This window comes from Physella acuta, unplaced genomic scaffold (assembly GCF_028476545.2).
Source record: "Physella acuta isolate Inbredline_101_S28 unplaced genomic scaffold, ASM2847654v3 ptg000123l, whole genome shotgun sequence".
NCBI lineage: Eukaryota > Metazoa > Mollusca > Gastropoda > Physidae > Physella > Physella acuta.
In genome coordinates, this window is record NW_026731642.1 from 87,131 (window position 1) to 107,118 (window position 19,988).

At 36.1% G+C, this 19,988-nt stretch overlaps 1 protein-coding gene across 1 annotated transcript in view; it reads right to left on the reverse strand.

Annotated features, from left to right (window-relative positions):
• Positions 1-3,046: 3,046 nt before the first annotated feature.
• The window catches only part of LOC131934927 (adhesion G protein-coupled receptor L4), a 40,091-nt gene continuing 23,149 nt past the window's right edge, over positions 3,047-19,988 (reverse strand). Inside the window, exons 8-20 of the mRNA XM_059291194.1 lie at positions 19,767-19,830; positions 18,650-18,767; positions 18,416-18,462; positions 17,186-17,303; positions 14,833-14,933; positions 14,587-14,689; positions 13,719-13,869; positions 11,748-11,817; positions 9,548-9,614; positions 8,006-8,091; positions 4,867-4,993; positions 3,862-3,903; positions 3,047-3,496 (exon numbers count right to left, since the gene is read on the reverse strand). Of these exons, the coding sequence (XP_059147177.1) occupies positions 3,416-3,496; positions 3,862-3,903; positions 4,867-4,993; positions 8,006-8,091; positions 9,548-9,614; positions 11,748-11,817; positions 13,719-13,869; positions 14,587-14,689; positions 14,833-14,933; positions 17,186-17,303; positions 18,416-18,462; positions 18,650-18,767; positions 19,767-19,830 (1,175 nt within the window). The 3' untranslated portion in view covers positions 3,047-3,415. The remainder of the gene's footprint in view (positions 3,497-3,861; positions 3,904-4,866; positions 4,994-8,005; positions 8,092-9,547; positions 9,615-11,747; positions 11,818-13,718; positions 13,870-14,586; positions 14,690-14,832; positions 14,934-17,185; positions 17,304-18,415; positions 18,463-18,649; positions 18,768-19,766; positions 19,831-19,988) is intronic.

Consider the following 19,988-nt stretch of genomic DNA (forward strand, 5'->3'; position numbering starts at 1 on the left):
AACCCAAGTGACATCAACACGCTTACGTGACATCAGAAAACTCAAATGACATCAAGAATCTAATCAGGCTTACGTAACATCAACAAACCCACGTGACATCAACAAACCCACGTGACATCAACAACCCCGAACAAACCTACACGGCACCCACAAATCTTACGCAACATTAGCAATGTAGTTAAACCTTTTCTAATCTCAGTTGAAGTAATTTAATTACACGTTTTGTTTGAACATTTAAGTACCTGTGCCTAGTTCCACTACGCCTCGACAGATAACACATTGACGTTCCTTTTTTTTTTAGCTGTTTTTATGTTAGTTTAATTTTAGGCTAAGTTTATATTAACAGGCTAATAAAGTGGGACATTCTAGTTATTTTCAATTGCAGTACTTGTTCAGTTATTTATTTACTAATGTCTTCATGTATGTTACTTTTCCAATACCTGCATTCCAGAATTGAAGAAGGCTCTTAATAAAAGGTCCATTACAAAATAATGCGGTGGATATTTTCTTTGTTTCCAATCTTATTTTTTTCTTGATTCTGCTATTTCATGGTTGCATTTGCCTTTAGCTGGCTGAGTTCGCTTTGAGGAACCTTATGCAGTGAAATTTCACTATCAATTTCAAGGACCTTCTGGTTATTCATCATACTAATTAATCTATTTGAACTTTCTAAAAATCCTATTTAGTTTTACTGCGGTTAACCCAGGGGCGTAGCGAGGGGGGGGGGGGCGGGGCGGGGGGTGCGGACCGCACCGGGTGACACCATTTAGGGGGGTGACACCAAGGCAAAAAATAGCAAAATATATAGAGAAAAACTCGAGGGGGGGGTGCAAATCGAAAGTTTGAGAGGGGTGCAAATCGAAAACTCGAGGGGGGGTGCAAATCGAAAATTTGAAAGTTTGTCCCTGGGAAGGGTCTCTATGCCTCTGGGGGGGGGGGGGTGACACCATTAAGTGCCGCACCGGGTGACACCCGACCTCGCTACGCCACTGGGTTAACCAGATAACATTGACGTTCCAGAGTGTGTACATAATAATAGACCCCACGCAAATTGAGCTAGTGTACATTCTAGGCTATACAAACTGATGACATGACTTTGACAATTACCTTTAAATGCACACGTAATATCATTCCCACAATTCTTTTCATTTCTGATTGATAAATTTACAAAATACAAAACATTTCAAATCTTGAGTCCCATTTAGAGAAAGCCTGCATTCGCTTCTTATATACACAAAGATAAAGCAATATTACCAGTCTTTGTTACATGATGTCTTGATTGTCATTGTTACGTCCCTTGTATTATGTATATCGTGGTCACGTCCCTTGAGTGTTCACTGTGTTTTCCGTTGTGTGTTGTTGATGTGTACCTGTTAGTCCGTTAACGAAAGGTAGAGTCAGAGACAGATAGCTGTCTGTTTATAAGAATAAAGTACTAAGGTTTAACTCAGAGAACTGTGTCTGTTTAAGTAATGTAGCAGTGAGTGGCGTCGCTAGGTCGGGTCTCTCTCTCTCTCTCTCTCTCTCTCTCTCTCTCTCTCTCTCACTCTCTCTCATGTGCTTGTGGGTGCTGGTAGGTGCTGATGGGTGCTGGTTGGAACTTGTAGGGATTAGCCAATATAGCCTCGTTTAATTACTATAATCCAGTAATTGCAAGCACCGTTTACATCTAATGACCTCAGCTGCTATCAATTAATGAAACCATCAATTCGAGTGTTTTTAAACTTTGACAAGCGTGTTTATTTCTTAGATTATTCTTACACACTTATCATTCAAATTATATCATTGTAGACACACAATTCAAAATATTTTTAAAAGAACACAAAAAAAATTTTAACAGTTGTTTTTTTATTATGCTTGAGCATTGTTGGTGAAAGTGAATTCTTCAACGTGACAAAGTACACTTCTTTCTTGGGAAAAGAAACGTCGGCCAGCAATCTTGGAGAAGGACAGTGGATGGAGAAGCAAGGGCTGTTGGGTATACGATGACTCAACTATAGAGTAAAGCCCACAAGTTAGGTGGAGGTGTGTATAAGTCACGTAAATTACACATCGTTATGAATTTAATAAAGAATACGTCTTATTAACCAACTTATAGATTTTATGGCATATAAACGAAGGCATTTTTTTTAATTTAATATATCTTGTTACAGAAAAAATAACGTCATTTAAAGTTTGTTTGTTTTTAATTGTATAACTTTATATACAAAAACAAAAACAAAATTCAAAGCACAGTTTTATGAATGAAATAAAGCTATCTACAGGAAAAAAAATGGTATGATATTTAAACTATTTGTACAGAAAATCAATGTGATTTAATGTAGTTTTATGAATTTAATTAAGCCATGTACAACAAATATGAATTAAATTAAACAAATCTATGTTAAGAAAAGTAGGAAACGGCATTTGTACAAAATTGTATGAAATTAATAAAGCTAAGTACTGAACAATATGGTATGCCATTTAAACTCAGTTTTATTAAATAAATACATCTATTTACAATAAAAATAAGGCATGGCATTAAAATGCAGTTTTATGAATTGTATATGGCATATCATTTGAATATAAGTTTATGAATATGAATTAAATTAATTTATGTGATGAAAAATTTGAGATTTGAACTTAATTTTATAGATTTAAAAAAGCTATGTACAATCAAGTTTTACATTTAAAGGTAGTTCTAATAATTGGAGAAAATAAACAAATAATACAAAATAATACAAACATAAAATTGTTCTTTTTTTTAAGGATAAATGCAATTATTTAAGTGTCAGGTAAGGAGATTAAATTTAAAATAATACTACATATCTTAAAATGTTAAGATAAATATATATATATATATATATATATATATATATATATATATATATATATATATATATATATATATATATATATATATATATATATATATATATATAAGAGTATATAAATGCCAATAACGTGTTAGCTAAAATGGAATACATCTTTCACAGATTTTACAAACAATTACACTATTAATAATCAGACAAATATTACAATATATATACAGATGAATCAGAGTAATTGGATCAGTGTATATTCTAATAAACCAAACTGAACGACATATTACATGCAAACATAATGTATTTATTTAGAACACAATTTAGATCAGAGTGGTCTTTACATTGGACGGTTGCTGGATATAATATGTACAAAAATTGCCTTAGTGTAGATTTTTGCTGTGTACAGCAGTACAAAAACCATAGACAGTAGAGAGGCCATACACTTAATATAGTCCAAACAAAAATAAAACTATATGAAAACGAACAAATAATGTTTTAGTAAGTTGTTCTTTTATAATCTAAATTTGGATTTGGTAAAAGAACTCCTGGAAATTATTTAAAAGAAATAAGAATTCTTGGCATCTTATGTTTTTCAAGTTAAACTCTTGCTTTTAGAAAGAGCTCAATCCCAGAACAGCGACGTCAATTGAATTATTTTTTTTGCAGAATATTTTTTTTAATCCCTGTCGGACCTAGAATTGTAAATTGATAGAAAAAAAAAACAATTAGGTACTTCCAAACCGTTACAAATGTGGTAGATTCACTTATAACAAATGTCTGATACTGTTTTAGACATGAGAATATAAATATAAACATATAGGCTAATAATTTTCATTAAATGGTGTTGTTGCTAACATTATTTCAGTAATGTAGCTTGTTTGATAATTTTGAACAAAATGAACATTTACTGAAGAGTCTATACGGTGGTTGTAGTGATAAATTTATTTCAGTCATACTGTTTGATTAAATTCTAATAATATAACGCCTAAAAAACCCAGATAAAACAAGAAAAAGCTCAAAAAAATGAAATAAAACGTAAACCGAAGCAGCAACGTACCTCATGGTTAAACAAACACTGAAAGCACAGGATTGAGACGCCCTGAAAATTTCATGTTTATATATATATATATATATATATATATATATATATATATATATATATATATATATATATATATATATATATATATAATTTTGCTTGTTTATTTATTTATTTATATTTCATTTATTCATTTATTTATATTATTTTTATTTTTCATTAATTAATTAATTAATTAATTAATTAATTAATTAATTAATTCACTCACTCACTCACTCACTCACTCACTCACTCACTCACTCACTCACTCACTCACTCACTCACTCACTCACTCACTCACTCACTCACTCACTCACTCACTCACTCACTCACTCACTCACTCACTCACTCACTCACTCACTCACTCACTCACTCACTCACTCACTCACTCACTCACTCACTCACTCCCTCCCTCCCTCCCTCCCTCCCTCGCTCCCTCCCTCGCTCCCTCGCTCCCTCGCTCCCTCGCTCACTCGCTCACTCGCTCACTCATTCACTCATTCACTCATTCACTCATTCACTCATTCACTCATTCACTCATTCACTCATTCACTCATTCACTCATTCACTCATTCACTCATTCACTCATTCACTCATTCACTCATTCACTCATTCACTCATTCACTCATTCACTCATTCACTCATTCACTCATTCACTCATTCACTCATTCATTCATTCATTCATTCATTCATTCATTCATTCATTCATTCATTCATTCATTCATTCATTCATTCATTCATTCATTCATTCATTCATTCATTCATTCATTCATTCATTCATTCATTCATTCATTCATTCATTCATTCATTCATTCATTCATTCATTCATTCATTTTTTTAATTATTTATACACATTTATATATTGGCCTATATCTTTATCCACTTACCTTTGAAAATTTATTTTGAAACTATTTTATATCAATGTATTGAATTCAGATACATGTGACTGGTTTATATATACAAAAAACACTTTAAAAATCCTACCTGTAAGAGACTCAGCACTACAAAGACATATTGCGGTATGATGGAATCATTGATGAGAGTGAAGATGCCCATAGACCATGAGCTCCCCAAGATACCGTTAAGGATGAGGATTGCTCGCAGTGCTATTCTGGAAGTAAGGTCAATTTAAAAACTTAAGTGTGTTTTAGTTTTTGCTTGACTCACCTCGGTTTAGATGGGTAGCGAGGGGAGGGCTAGTGGGGCGTCCGACCCGGGCGCCGATCTCAAGGCGGTGCCAAACGAGGTGGAAATTAATTTCCTCCGAAGCTGCATTATGAACTAAAAAAAAATTCGTCCGAAGCTGCATTAGTTAATTATCCACAGTCGAAGTTAGTAAAATGAACGTTTTATTGGCTTTACAGACTTTTAAAACTGTTTTCTATATCACCATAATAAAATGGAAAAGTGAACGGTAAATAGAGGGGAGGGGAGTATGTCACAAATTATGTAGGTTAATAGAAAAGCGGGGTGGGCGTGAAATTGATAGTTCACCTCGGGCGCCGGAATGGTCGCTACGCCTCTGCCACGGCTAAAAACGGATAATAAACAAGACTACTATATCGCTGGGAAATAATAATTTTCTATATTTATCGCATTATATATATATATATATATATATATATATATATATATATATATATATATATATATATATATATATATATATATATATATACATATATATATATATATATATATATATACATATATATATATATATATATATATATATATATATATATATATATATATATATATATATATATATATATATATATGCCTATATATAAATGAAAGTATGTTTGTGGGTTTGTGGGTTTATCCTTTATGCATGACTACACCTTTCATCCTATCGCCATAACGCTATTGTGAGTTGGTGAAAATACTGCAAGAAAAGTTTCTGCGAAAAAAATGATGTCAGTTTCTCAAGGCTGGCACACCAGCAGGGTGCGATGCGATTCTTCTCTATATTATACTGTAAATAAAAATAAAAGTAGGATTCGGTATGATAACGTTCATCCGAGTGTCATGAAACTTTGGGGAGTTATTACAAATACTCATGGGAAGGTTTCTGCGAGATTTAAATGTTTAAATTTTTCAGTGGCGGCGCCCCGGCAGTAGGCGATTCGTAACTGGTGGTTCCCGAGAGCGTCCCGCTACATCCCTAACCCTGTAGGGGGTGGTCGCTGAAATGTGTTCTACCTCACTATTACGGAGGGTGATTAACGTACACGCTAGGCTTCACAGCCGCCCTAAGGCGTCTGGACGATAAACTGGACAAACTCGCGGCTCAACAACTATGATCCAATAAATATAGCGCCCGCTTTGTTTACATTGAGTTAATTCGGTTTTTGAAAACAAGTTCACGCGTTTAAAAATTTATGATTGATAAGGTATTGATGAAATCATCTTGAAATATTTCATCAGCCCTTCTTCTGAACCCATAGCAAAGCGCGGGAGACTGGCACGCTAAAACGATTAATACTAATAGTTTCGCTGTCTGTCTGTGTATCTAACAAGAACGCTCTAGAGAAAACACAAGCAAATTAAAAACATGCATAGTAATTCGAAAAACGAAGTATGACGTCGTCACATTTAGCACAGAGTAGAAAATAATCTCAAGCCGGAGAGTGCACACAGTAATATGACGTCATTGATTCTCGAGTAAACATTGAATAAAAAGGAAATTTTGTCTAATCTAAGTGGTTTGCGTGAAGAGTTTCTTGCATACAATTCTTCGGGTAGGGGCGAAGCCCCACCCCCGCGTAAGAACGTCTGAGCCCCCCCCCCCCTCCCTAACTCAAAAGAAATTTCTTCATCGATACTCTATAATAAAATTACCGCCTAATTAATGTGTCTAATCTAAAAAGTGGTTTTCTTGCAATTTCTTTAATGCAATTCTTCGGGTAGTGGCTAAGCGCGACACCAGTGTTTCTTTCAGACTTTTTCCTCCCCGGAGAGGGGTGGGGGTATTTGAAATTTTCGGGGGCGGGGGTAGAATTTTCGGGGAGGGGGCGGACACTGGAAAAAGTATATAATTATATTTCGTTGAATGGGACAGTAGACAATTTTTTTGGGGGGTGGGGGGGGTGGGGGGTGTGGGGGGTGGGGTGGTTTTAGTTTAGAGAAAAGAGACAGCACTATCAGCCTAGCGCCCGTTGTATCCTTCCTAAACGGGCCATTTTTCTCGTATAAAAGATGTGTACAAATGACGTCACACTCCCAGCGATGGAGATGTTTGGGCCGGATAGTCAGAACGATCTACGGCACACGTCTGCATTTGAAAACACGTTTTTAAACTGAATTTTATTTAGAAAAATATTTCCCATTTTTAAAGACATCTTTTTTGTGAATAGTAATAAACATAGTCCAATTACCTATTGTTGACTTAAAACTGCTATTTTGTTAGACGGAAATAGTTGATTTGATTGTACTTTGGAGATGCGGGCTTAGGCTAAAACGTAACATCATTTTATCGAAAGGGGTTTGAATTGGCGACTGATCTAATTTTTAAGGTGTCATTTACCTTACAAGGAAAACTTAAGATCATATTTAAAATTAGAGGCAATTTAACTCGTGAACAAAACTCTAAGTTTTAATTTGAAATTAAAAGCAATCTTACTTGTGAACAACATCTAAGATATAAATTAGAAGCGATCTTACTTGTGCGCAAAACCTAACACTATCTGTTTTATTACTAATTTCCTCTTAATAGCAACTTCGATTTAGCTACAGGTTAACGATAACATTTCAGTTTTCATCCTGCTTGCTCTCAATAATCTATTTGAATCCCGGGTGTCTAAAAGGGGTTACGTTTCCAACAGTAGTACTAAAAGGTAACTGGTGACGTAATATTGTAATATAAAGCTACATATTTGGTTATGGGTAACATTGTTTGCTTATATTAGACGTTATAATACAAACACAATTTCAGAATTATTTGAAATTAACATTTTTTTTCCTAACATGTTCTTAAATTCCTAGAACACCTAACTCGAAAGACATGGGGTTTAAACAATTTATTCAAAAATTTAAAAATATCTAACTCCACGATGTAGGTTTTTTTCTTGATTAGGGAATTCATGCAAAGAAGATCATTAAGATGTTTAGAAAATCTTACTTTGCTTTGACGAATCGTGACGTGTCTCTTAGCGTTCGGGTCCTCATTAACGTCACAACAATGATGGCAAGAATTGTGAAGTTTATCTGGCATGAAAATATAACGAAAATTGTCTTTTAATAGTACAAGCTATTGAGTATTTAAGAGCACATCCATACAGAGTGAGTTTCTGTATTTTAGAAGAGTAGTTAGATCTAGATTTCTTATTCTTCTTCTTCTTCGTTCTTAATTATTAGTGTTAGAGGGGATCGAGATTTATCTGCCAGTGGGTTTGAACGCGAGACTTTATCATCCATGAGCTTTTTGCCGATTCGACCACGCCTCCAACACAATTAAGCGTTACGTGTCAACTGGTTATGCGCCATTGAGGCCAGATTTTCTTCCAGGCATCTCTTCGGGGGGGGGGGCGAAGCCCCCCCGAAATTTTTTTACCGACCCCCCGAACGAAATGAAATATATATAATTTATATAGAAAATATATACTTTTAACAGTGTCCGCCCCCCCCCCCCCCGAAGATTTCAAGTGCCCTCCCGGAGAAAAAAGTCTGGAAGAAACACTGATTGAGGCCATTGACTCCGATTTCAGCCTGCTTTTTTTTTGGATTTGCTTCCATAGCCTTTGTCCAACCAAGAACAAACTACAAGGCAGCAGTTGTTTAATTTTGGAGTTGTCTCTCCTAGAAGAGTGGCTGTAGCTAACCAGCCTCATCTGAGGGTTCGAACTCGAGACTTTTCGGTTTAGCAACCATGAGCTTTACCGACTCGACCACGCCGACCCCAGATTTAGATTTGAAGCGTAGGCTTTCTGTAAGGAAATAAGAGTGTCAGAGCTTTAAACATGTGGGCAACTCAGTTACTTTTCATGTTATACACAACTTTTGAGTCAATATCTAGATATATAAAGGGAAGCGACTCTCTATGTTGGACGCCATGTTTAGAGTTTTACATTGAAAACAAACAAAGCAAAATGTGAATTTGTTCAATTTCTCTCTAGTAAGTTTAATTAGTTATTTATGTTTAACAGTCGTCATGTTTGATACGTAAATTATGTGGAATCTCAAAGCTTGCTCTAGTTACGTTCTGTTTTAACATTCAAATTACTATTAAGTCTCTGAACATGTTGATCTAGAAAGCAACTCAGCAAAACAATATTGATTCGATTTTTAATCCATTAAATTTCGATGATAATAGACATTATTTATACATGTAAAGTAAAAAAATACTCTTTAGACCAACGGATCTAGCGGGTAGATGAAGTAGATTTCATTTGAACTTCAGCTCTATAAAGGTGTGGTCAGTACATTGCCCAGCCGCCTATACTTTCCCTTTACTGTCAGTCAGATGTCGGTCAGATGTCAGTCGGATGTCAGTCAGATTTCACATAGATGTCACTCATTTGTCAGTCAGACTCCGGTCAGACAACACTCAAATATCTCCACTTGAGCCGGACTAGCCAGCCATAAAATTACAGCCGAGTTATTTTTGTTGATCCCCTCCCCCCCCCCCCCTCTTGTATGTATCGCTGATGTCCATGTCACTTACTGCCATTATCAGAATCACAGGTCCTATGAACGCCCAGACAAGACCTTGATCAGGACTCAACCAGCAACTGAGAGGGCGAGGAAAAGAATTTCGTGTTAGCCAGCTGCTTTTATACGTGTAATATTCTTTTGTTAAAAGATATCTACATATAAAAAGCAATGTATGTCTGTGTGTGTGTGTCTGTCTTGTATGCATTATTATACCTCTCATCACATCGCCGTGAAACTTTGGGAAGTTGTTGAGAATATTCCTGGGGAGGTTTATGCGAAAAAAATATTTCAAATTTGCAAGACGGCGCCCCGGGAGGGTGCTATTTTCTCTATATACGGTTTTTAAAAATAAAAGTCGATTGCGGTTTGACACCGTTCATCCAATCGCTATCAAACTTTGGGAAGTCGATTGGAACACTCCTGTTGAGATTTCTGTAAAAAAAAAGTCATTTTTAATTTTGCAAGGGCGGCGCCCCGGGAGGATGCATTTCTTCTCTATATATGATGTATTGAAAAATGTCGGATGCGGTTCGAAACCGTTAATCCGAGTGCCATAAAAGTTTAGGGAGTTGATGAATACTCCCGAGAAGGTTTCTGGGGGGGGGGGTTGATTTAATTTGGAACTGGCGGCTCCTGGCAGGATGCGTTTTGGCTTTTTTTTTTTTTGGCGACTACGTTCGTTCTAAACAGTGTGATAGACAATGGATAAGATGGGGCGCTACTGTTGCTCACTAAATTGAAACAGGCTTGTCCGCCGGCGGCCTGGTACGGTGCGAATCGGCTGCGAACAAAAATTACAGTTTCGGCCCCCAAAGGCTAAAATGGGCCGCTGAGGGCCCTGTAATACTTTTTTAAAAATAATCACAAAAATTAACCAAGGTTAGATTATTAACTGGTTTGTTTCCTTTTGTCCTTTAAAAACATCCCGGTTCGTCACTTTGCGAATGATGCAATTAGCATCTATTTTTAGATTATCCAATCGGAAATTAAGATCGGGCTTCTAATAATACACCATTAGTTACGCTAACAAATTGCATCAGTCACACTGATGTTTATAGCATGTCAAATAAAAAAAAAGTCTACGTGTTAAAGAAAAATCATGTTGATTTGTGCACGTTAGCGAATGACGCAATCTGGATCATTGTTTCAGGATGCTATTTGGAGCTCTGGGCTATACCGTGAGCGCTATGGCGCCTATGTTAGTTTTAAGTAGCCAGGGGCTGTACGTAGCGCCTCTACGGTAGTGTAATCGGGGGGCTCCTGAGAGCGCCCTTCTACGTCCCTGACACACGGGCGGTTACCGAAGTGTACTCTACACCATTATTTAGGTGAGTGATTAACGTACACTCAAGGTTTACATGAGGTAGTGTAGGTAAACCCGTGTCCCGATATTTATGATCCTAGAGCATGCATTGTTTACATTTAAATAACTGAGTTTAAGAAAACAAGGTCACGCGTCTAAGAATATAGGATTTATGACGAATTTATGAAACCCTTCTTTATTTTATTTCCGCGGCAACGCGTGGGACAGGTACGCTAGTCTATATTTATACAAAGTCTGTTTGTCTTGTATGTATTAAAGAGCGTGATTCCATTCTTGTCTCTATGCGGTTTATAAAAATAAAAGTAGATTTCTGTTTGACACCGTTCATCCGATCACCATCGAACTTTGGGAAGTTGATGGGAATACTCTCGAGAAGGTTTCTGCGAAAATAATAAAAAATAATAAAAATTTCTCAAAGGCGGCGCCCGGGGGGTGCGATTTTTGTCAATACACTGTTTATATATATATATATATATATATATATATATATATATATATATATATATATATATATATATATATATATATATATATATATATATATATATATATATATATATATATATATATATATATATATATATATGGCGCCTTTTTCTCGGTTTGACGCTCCCCCTAAACCGAAAACCTGTATACGTCTACGCTGAGATCATTTATTGTCCGTGAGGTACTTTGCCTGAGATCATTTCTCCTGTCGCCAGATATAGATAGGTATGTGTGTCCATCTGTGTACGTGTACTAAGCAAGGATAAGCATGTCAATATATTCAAAAGTTGTTTCCACAAATTCAACTGAGGTATGATTTAAGAGTAAATCTTAAATCCGATATCGAAAAATGAAAGCTTGTAAATTAAACTTAATTGTTAATGTAAGGAATGGAACTAACGTTGTGTGATCCCCATAGCCTTGTGATCCGGAAACAATAAGGGACACCGCCACAATTATGAAAGGTCCTCCTAGAATAAGCAGCAATAAAACATAACATTAATAAAGAATATATATTTATGTACATATACGTAAACGCATACGCATACGCAGTCGTATACGGTATACTGTAAACGGTATACGCATATGCATGCAAATGCGCATTCACAATTGTATGCCTACACGTACACGCAGTGGCGTAGCGAGGTCGGGTGTCACCCGGTGCGGCACTTAATGGTGTCACCCCCCCCCCCCCCCCCAGAGGCAAAGAGACCCTTCCCAGGGACAAACTTTCAAATTTTCGATTTGCACCCCCCCCCCCTCAAACTTTCGATTTGCACCCCCCCCCCTCCTCAAACTTTCGATTTGCACCCCCCTCGAGTTTTTCTCTATATATTTTGCTATTTTTTGCCTTGGTGTCACCCCCCTAAATGGTGTCACCCGGTGCGGTCCGCACCCCCCCGCCCCCCCCTCGCTACGCCCCTGCGTACATGTATACGTATACGTAAAGGTAAGCGTATACCTATAGTTATACCACCACGTATACCTATACGTATACGCATACCTATTCTGCCTAGGCAGTAAGATGACTATATCCAGATCTGACCCCTGTATCTGGCACCCTCTCAACACTCAACGATGTACCCAACCCTGTATCTGGCACCCTCTCACCACTCAACGATGTACCCAACCCTGTATCTGGCACCCTTTCACCACTCAACGATGTACCCAACCCTGTATCTGGCACCCTCTCACCACTCAACGATGTACCCAACCCTGTATCTGGCACCCTCTCACCACTCAACGATGTACCCAACCCTGTATCTGGCACCCTTTCACCACTCAACGATGTACCCAACCCTGTATCTGGCACCCTCTCACCACTCAACGATGTACCCAACCCTGTATCTGGCACCCTCTCACCACTCAACGATGTACCCAACCCTGTATCTGGCACCCTCTCACCACTCAACGATGTACCCAACCCTGTATCTGGCACCCTCTCACCACTCAACGATGTACCCAACCCTGTATCTGGCACCCTCTCACCACTCAACGATGTACCCAACCCTGTATCTGGCACCCTCTCACCACTCAACGATGTACCCAACCCTGTATCTGGCACCCTCTCACCACTCAACGATGTACCCAACCCTGTATCTGGCACCCTCTCACCACTCAACGATGTACCCAACCCTGTATCTGGCACCCTCTCACCACTCAACGATGTACCCAACCCTGTATCTGGCACCCTCTCACCACTCAACGATGTACCCAACCTTGTATCTGGCACCCTCTCACCACTCAACGATGTACCCAAGGGAGAAGCAATGCCTATACAACATGGAATCAGCAGTGTCGCAGGAGCTGCCCAATGGAAACTGGAGTTGGTAATCCTATCACCTTAGGGCAGGGGTTCCCAACCCCGTGCCCGCGGGCGCCATGGCGCCCGCCGAAGGATTTGTATGTGCCCGACTCTCACTATTCGACAGAGACATAATTTATTTCATAAACATTATTGAAAGGTTGAAGGGGATGGAAATCGAAAGTTTGAGGGGGGGTGCAAATCGAAAATTTGAGATTTGAGGGGGGGGTGCAAATCGAAAGTTTGAGGGGGGGGTGCAAATTGAAAGTTTTGTCCCCGGGTGACGGGAAGGGTCGCTACGCCTATGGAAGGAGTTTGTCGATTTAAAACAGGTGGTGCCCGCCACCCTACCGATATTTTAGAATGTGCTCTAGAGTAAAAAAAGGTTGGGAACCCCTGCCTTAGGGGCTCCATTTCTATTAAATTTTGGAGTTGCCTCTAATAAATGGGTTTTTGAGCCTCATCCAACGAGGAATCGAACTCGAGACTTTTTGGTTTAGCAAATACGATATATATTTATAAATATTCATTAATAGTTAACATTATGTTTTTATAATTAAAACTTACCATATGCCACGGATATGTAATATTTCAGCACAGAAGTATTGTTGAAAACAAAAACTACAGTTTTTAAAATGTGTACTCCCTCCGCCAACATTAAAAAGAAGACGGCGAGGAAACAATAGTGCAGGAGGATAGCTATAAACTTGCACAGCAACTGTTGACAGATTTTGTTAACATACTTAATATAAAAGACATGTTATAATATGCGTATGTGTTTGTAGGCATATATGTGTATATGATTATATTTGTTTAGAATTTTCAAAAACAGGCGGATTCAATATGGACCTTAATTAATGATTACCAATAGCATTTTAGTTTAAAAGAGGGCTGTAGTATGTTCCTCAAGCTAAAACTTCATTGGCCATCTTTACTACCTAGGGTTGCTTTCTACTTCCTCATTTTATAATCGATTACAGCGCTTGGGTATTTGAGATATCGAAAATTCATTCAACGCGATATGTCGGGTCTCTTTATCTCAAGATGCACAGTTGTTTTTTTCGTATACAGAGTATAGAGCTCGACTACTAATCCGTATGTCTCGAGTTCGAATCCGGGTTCAAGTCAGTAGACCGTCCCTGAGTCCACCCAGCTCTGATGGGTACCTAACTCACGTTAGGGTAAGTAAAGGCGGCTGGGCATACTGCTGATGACACTATCTATTTATATGCCGAGGTCACAGAAACAAGTGAACTCTATGTATGAAAACTGTGGTGTAAATCCCATATAAAGATCATTTCCATTCAGTTGAATGAGGAGCTGATTTAATTTTATGAAACGCAGAAAAAGACTACCGAGTGTGGCTTTGATAACAAAATCCTAAATTATTTTTTTTTTGTGTTTTAAACTGAAACATAAATAATAAAATACATACTCTGCTCTCAATCCTTTCGCTACCTGCCACGAAAATGATGTAGCTCACTATCAGGCACGCTGATAAATTAACATGCAAAATTGTGTGACAATCTTTTACATCCCTGTGGAACGATAAAAACTATTCAGTAACACTGTGCACTTTCAGGCAAAGGAAGGATTAAAATGTAGTATGATATGACAATCCTGTACGATGTATAAAGAGTGTAGTGAACACCAGTGATGTCTGCAAGTGTGTACCACGTACTTCCAAACTAGAAAGTAGATCAGGCAAGCTGTGGCCAAACAAGCCATTGAAAAGTAGACTCCTATTTTAGTCATCCATGAAAGTGCAGGGTCAGCTTGTCTCTAGAACAATTAATACAATTATATATATATATATATATATATATATATATATATATATATATATATATATATATATATATATATATATATATATATATATATATATATATATAAAATATATATAAAATATATATCTTTATATCTTTATATCTTTATATCTGTATATATATATACGAGAAAAATGACCCGTTGAGGAAGGATACAACGGGCGCTATGTTGATAGTGCTGTCTATTTTCTCTAAACTAAAACCAAAACCAAAAATCACCAATCTTAATTTAATTTAACCGGAAACAAAAAAATGACATTGAAAACGGATTTTTATCCAGAATTGGTACTTTAATTTATACAAAATATAGTCATAGGCATATCCCTAAGCCGTGCACCTAATCTCATTCATGACAAAAGTTTCTTTCAGGCAACTCTACTTGGGAGGAGGTGGCTCCGCCCCCCCCCCCCCCCCACACACACACCCCAAAACATGTCTACCGTCCCATTCAACGAAATATAATTATATAATTTTTCCAGTGTCCGCCCCCTTCCAGAAAATTCTACCCCCGCCCCCCAAAATTTCAAGTACCCCCACCCCTCGCCGGGGAGGAAAAAGTCTGAAAGAAACACTGGTCGCATTTGTAGATCATACAAACTAAAGAAAGAATCTGGGCGGTGCTTCGCCCCTACCGGAAGAGATGCATGAATAACACGGTGCACGCTAAACACTTTTTAGATTAGAAAAAGTTCTCCCCTCCGGGGAGGAAAAAGTCTGAATGAAACACTGGTGTCGCGCTTAGCCACTACCCGAACAAGTGCATGAAAGAAACTCTGCACGCAAACCACTTAAATTAGACAAAATTGGCTTTTTAATTCAATGTTTACTCTACTCGAGAATCAATGACGTCATATTATGTTGTGCACTCTCCCGGCTGCCGACTTTTTTCTACTATGTGCTGAATATGACGTCATATTTCGCTTCCGCTTTACTGTGAAAGTTTAATTTGCTTGTGTTTTCTCTAGAGCGTTCTTGTTCAGATAGATAGATAGATACATAGATACATAGACAGACAGCGAAACTATTATTATTAATTTATATATATATATATATATATATATATATATATATATGTAATATATATATATATATATATAATTATTTATTTATATACATATATTATAAATATACATATATAAAGATTTATATATATATATATATATATATATATATATATATATATATATATGTATATATATATATATATGTATATATATATATATATGTATATATATATATATATATATATATATATATATATATATATATATATATATATATATATCGGTGTGCAATTCGTACTGTTATGAATGGTATCTACTTTCATTTCGCTAAACCTGAACGATAGAACGATAGAAAATTGCGGTAAAACTTTAACATAGTGAAATCTGTGTTCGGTCCAAAATATCCTGGAATGGATCGTTAAAGAGCAGCGGTCAAGTCAAAGTCTGTGTCCTGTCACTGTTCAGCGTAGTGTTCGGCGGTATTTCTGATTGTGCTATGATGTAGTTCGCAATGTGTTTGTTTGATTGTTTGTTTGTAGTTAGTTGTGAGTTAGCGGCAAATCTTGTAAGTTAATTTTGACCCACTTCTAATGCAGCGATTTCTTTCAAACTTTCCAGGTACGTTCCACTTCGATGACAATATAAAATCTTAATTTTTTTTTATATTTAAGTAGATGTTCAATTAGTCATTAAAATAAATAAAACAATTTTGGAACTAAGGGGAGATAATAAAATAAAAATCATTAGTAGGATCACTTTATTAAATAGTAGAAGAGGAGATAATTAGCTAGTCTGGTGAGCTGTGGTTCACGCCGAATGTTTATAATCATGGAGGCTGTCGATCTAGTGAAAGCTAAAAGGGGCAGATAATAAAAATTAAGAACCTACTGTCGTCTGTAAAATATAGTCTCGGACGGCTGCTTTCACGGGTCAAATAATAGTTTTCTAGATATCGCAATCTACTGATAGTGTTTTAAAGCAAATATTTTTAGTCATGGCGACTTAATAAATTAGGAATAACTAAAAACTAGAAGGTAAAATAAATATAAAAAAACTTTTATATCAACAAGCTTTTAAATGCATTGAAAATAAGAAAATAAGAAAATAAAACTAATTTGATATCTTTCATAAAAACTTTGGTCACTCATGAGATCTTTTACATATTTTAGTAACCAAAGCTTTATACGTGTCTAATGCTTACGTTACTTCCAGGGCGGAACAGTATGGCAAAGTTGGTCAGATGCACGCATCTACATGTTACGTGTGTCACATTTTCGGCTGTGATTGTGCAGCCTGCATCGGACCAGTGTTTTCCATTTCTAAAATTAAGAGTATAAAATTTTAAGTTTTCTATTGCTATAATTAAAAGTAAAGCAAATTGTTTTCGAGGGCTAAAAGAAAATATAATTTTTTTTTCCCATGGCTAAAAGAAAATATAAATTTGTTTTCCATGGCTGAAAGTTAAACTAAATTTTTTTATTGCTAAAAATTATTATTTTCACATTGCTAAAATTTAAACATTCATGGCTAATATTAAAATTAAATTTATTTTCCATTGATAAAATTAAAAGTTATTTCTTTTCCGTTGCTATAATTAAAGGTAAATTTATTTTCCATGGACACAGTTAAAAGTAAATTAAATTTTGTTTTCAATTGCTAAAACCAAAAGCAGAATTATTTTTCCCATTGCCATTGCAAACAGTAGTTATATTTATTTTCCATTACTAAAACTACACATAATTTATTTTCCAAAGCTAAAGTTAAAAGTGGATTTGTTTTCTTTCTATGGCAAAATCAAACGTAAATTTGCTTTACTACTAACATTAGAAATGGGTGCATTTCGGCTGATACGGCTAAATTATTTATTATTATTTATTTATTTTCTCTCAATATGCGGACGGAGTGGTCTAGCGGTAGAGAGCTGGACTGTTAACCCGTAAGTCTCGAGTTCGAATCCGGGTTCAAGTCAGTAGACCGTCCCTCAGTCCTTCTAACTCTGATGGGAAAGTAAAGGCGGCTGGGCATAGTGCTGACCACACTATCTCTTCCAATGCCAAGGTCACAGATACAAGGGAACTCTACTTCACTTGCCCCATAGACCGTCAGGTTTGAAAGGGAAACTTTACACTTTACTTTCTCTCGATATAGTTAAAAGTTAAGTAGGTTGTTGTCCTATTCATAAAAGTTGTTTTCTAATGCTAAAATTAAATTTTATTTAAAAAATAACCAAGTAATATTTTGTTTAAGAATAAATCGTTAGTTGAATTCATCAGTATTTTATTTTATTTTGTTTAATTTTAGGTTTGCCTAGAATTTTTTTTTCTTTAATTCATTTGTATTGTCCTATAGTCAACGGGCATCTAAGCAGAGCCCGAATTCTACATTTCCAAATATTAACTTATATAATGTACTAATATTAAAAGAATAATACCCAAAAGAGGCATCCAAAAAGGCACAAACAGAATGGTTGAGATGGGGCTAAAACGCATAATAAAGATAAGAAAAATTATTCACAAAATTTAAATTTTCATTTCTGGCAAAAATAGCATCTAATTAAATTTAAGTATTCTGAATATATTTCATTTCTATAAATAGAACATAACAATATATCTTAAAATCTTTCGATTTTAATGTTTTGCAATTGCTTTGGGTGGCTTTAGCTTACATTTTGTACGGAAAACACCAAATCAACTTTTATTTCTCCAGCTACATCCAATGCTGTCACCGAAACGACATTCGAGGCGACACTCATAGTTCTGTCATGGGAAGGACTCCCAAGTATTCTAAATATGTTTATTAAAAAAATATATGAGCATCTGTAAAAGACTGGAATCCCCAGGGAAAAAGGAGGGTGGGCCGGCAAAGGAAGACATGGAGAAGAACGGTTGAAGAAGAGGCGAAAACAGCTGGGCTCACATGGGCACAGATTAGAGGAGCAGCCCAAAACCGAGTCCGCTGGAGATGTGTGGTTGCAGCCCTTTGCTCCCCAGGGGCCACAAAGGAATGATGATGATCTATAAAAGACTAGAGTGAACTTTTCTGTTCTAAAATACTTTCCTAACGTAAGCATATACAGAAGTTTTAGTGGGACGCGTGGTCGAAAGTCTGGAATTTGGATCCCGGTCTAGATCCGTTCGGACGTTCCTGAGTCGACTCAGCTTTAATTAGTGCCAGACTCACGGTAAAGGCGGTTGCTAATAGTGCTGATAATCACTGAAATAGGAGAACTCTACTTCATCTGTCCTATGTATCGCCAAATCCGGAAGGCGTTGTCAATAATTCCCTGCAAAAACCTTTTTACTGTTTGGTATGTGTAGAAACCAATGTTACACTGGGAAATTAAGTATAACAAATAGACAGTGAATGGCGAATGGAGTAACCAAAGAAAAGAAAATCGGACGTCACTTAACTCGATTGATTTTAATATTGAGAGATTTAAAAATTTTGACATACGACTTTAAGTATTGATTAAAATAGTTTAAACTAGATGTGTTAAAAAGCTACTGGTGACATCATATAAAAATTGTTGGAAAAAGCAATAGATTTTTTTTTAATTCATACTAACAAGGTTTAAAATATGTATGCGCTAAAACAGAAGAAAATAAATTATTTTCTTTAAATATATAATACTTCAAACACTTCTGCAACATTCGCAAATTAAGTTTTAATACAGGTATTCAATCAAGAATATTCAAGAAAGTTTAGGGGAGCTCACTTTATAACTGTAATCTTTAGTTTTGAACATGTTTAAAAAATTTGAAATAAAAGTATAGCAACAATACCCTTTATCTGGAACTATTTGGTTTTCACGTTGGCGAAATATGACAAATGAGACCTTTTTTGTACCTGAAATAAGACAGTCAAATATTTTACTAAGCAGCAGCTGTTTAAACATAAGCATATTATTATCCTGGAATATAGCGGTACCATCAGAGATATATTACTAAGGGAAAAATCGTTTCCAAATTATTTTTTTATTGACATTGGGGTCATCCACAAATGAC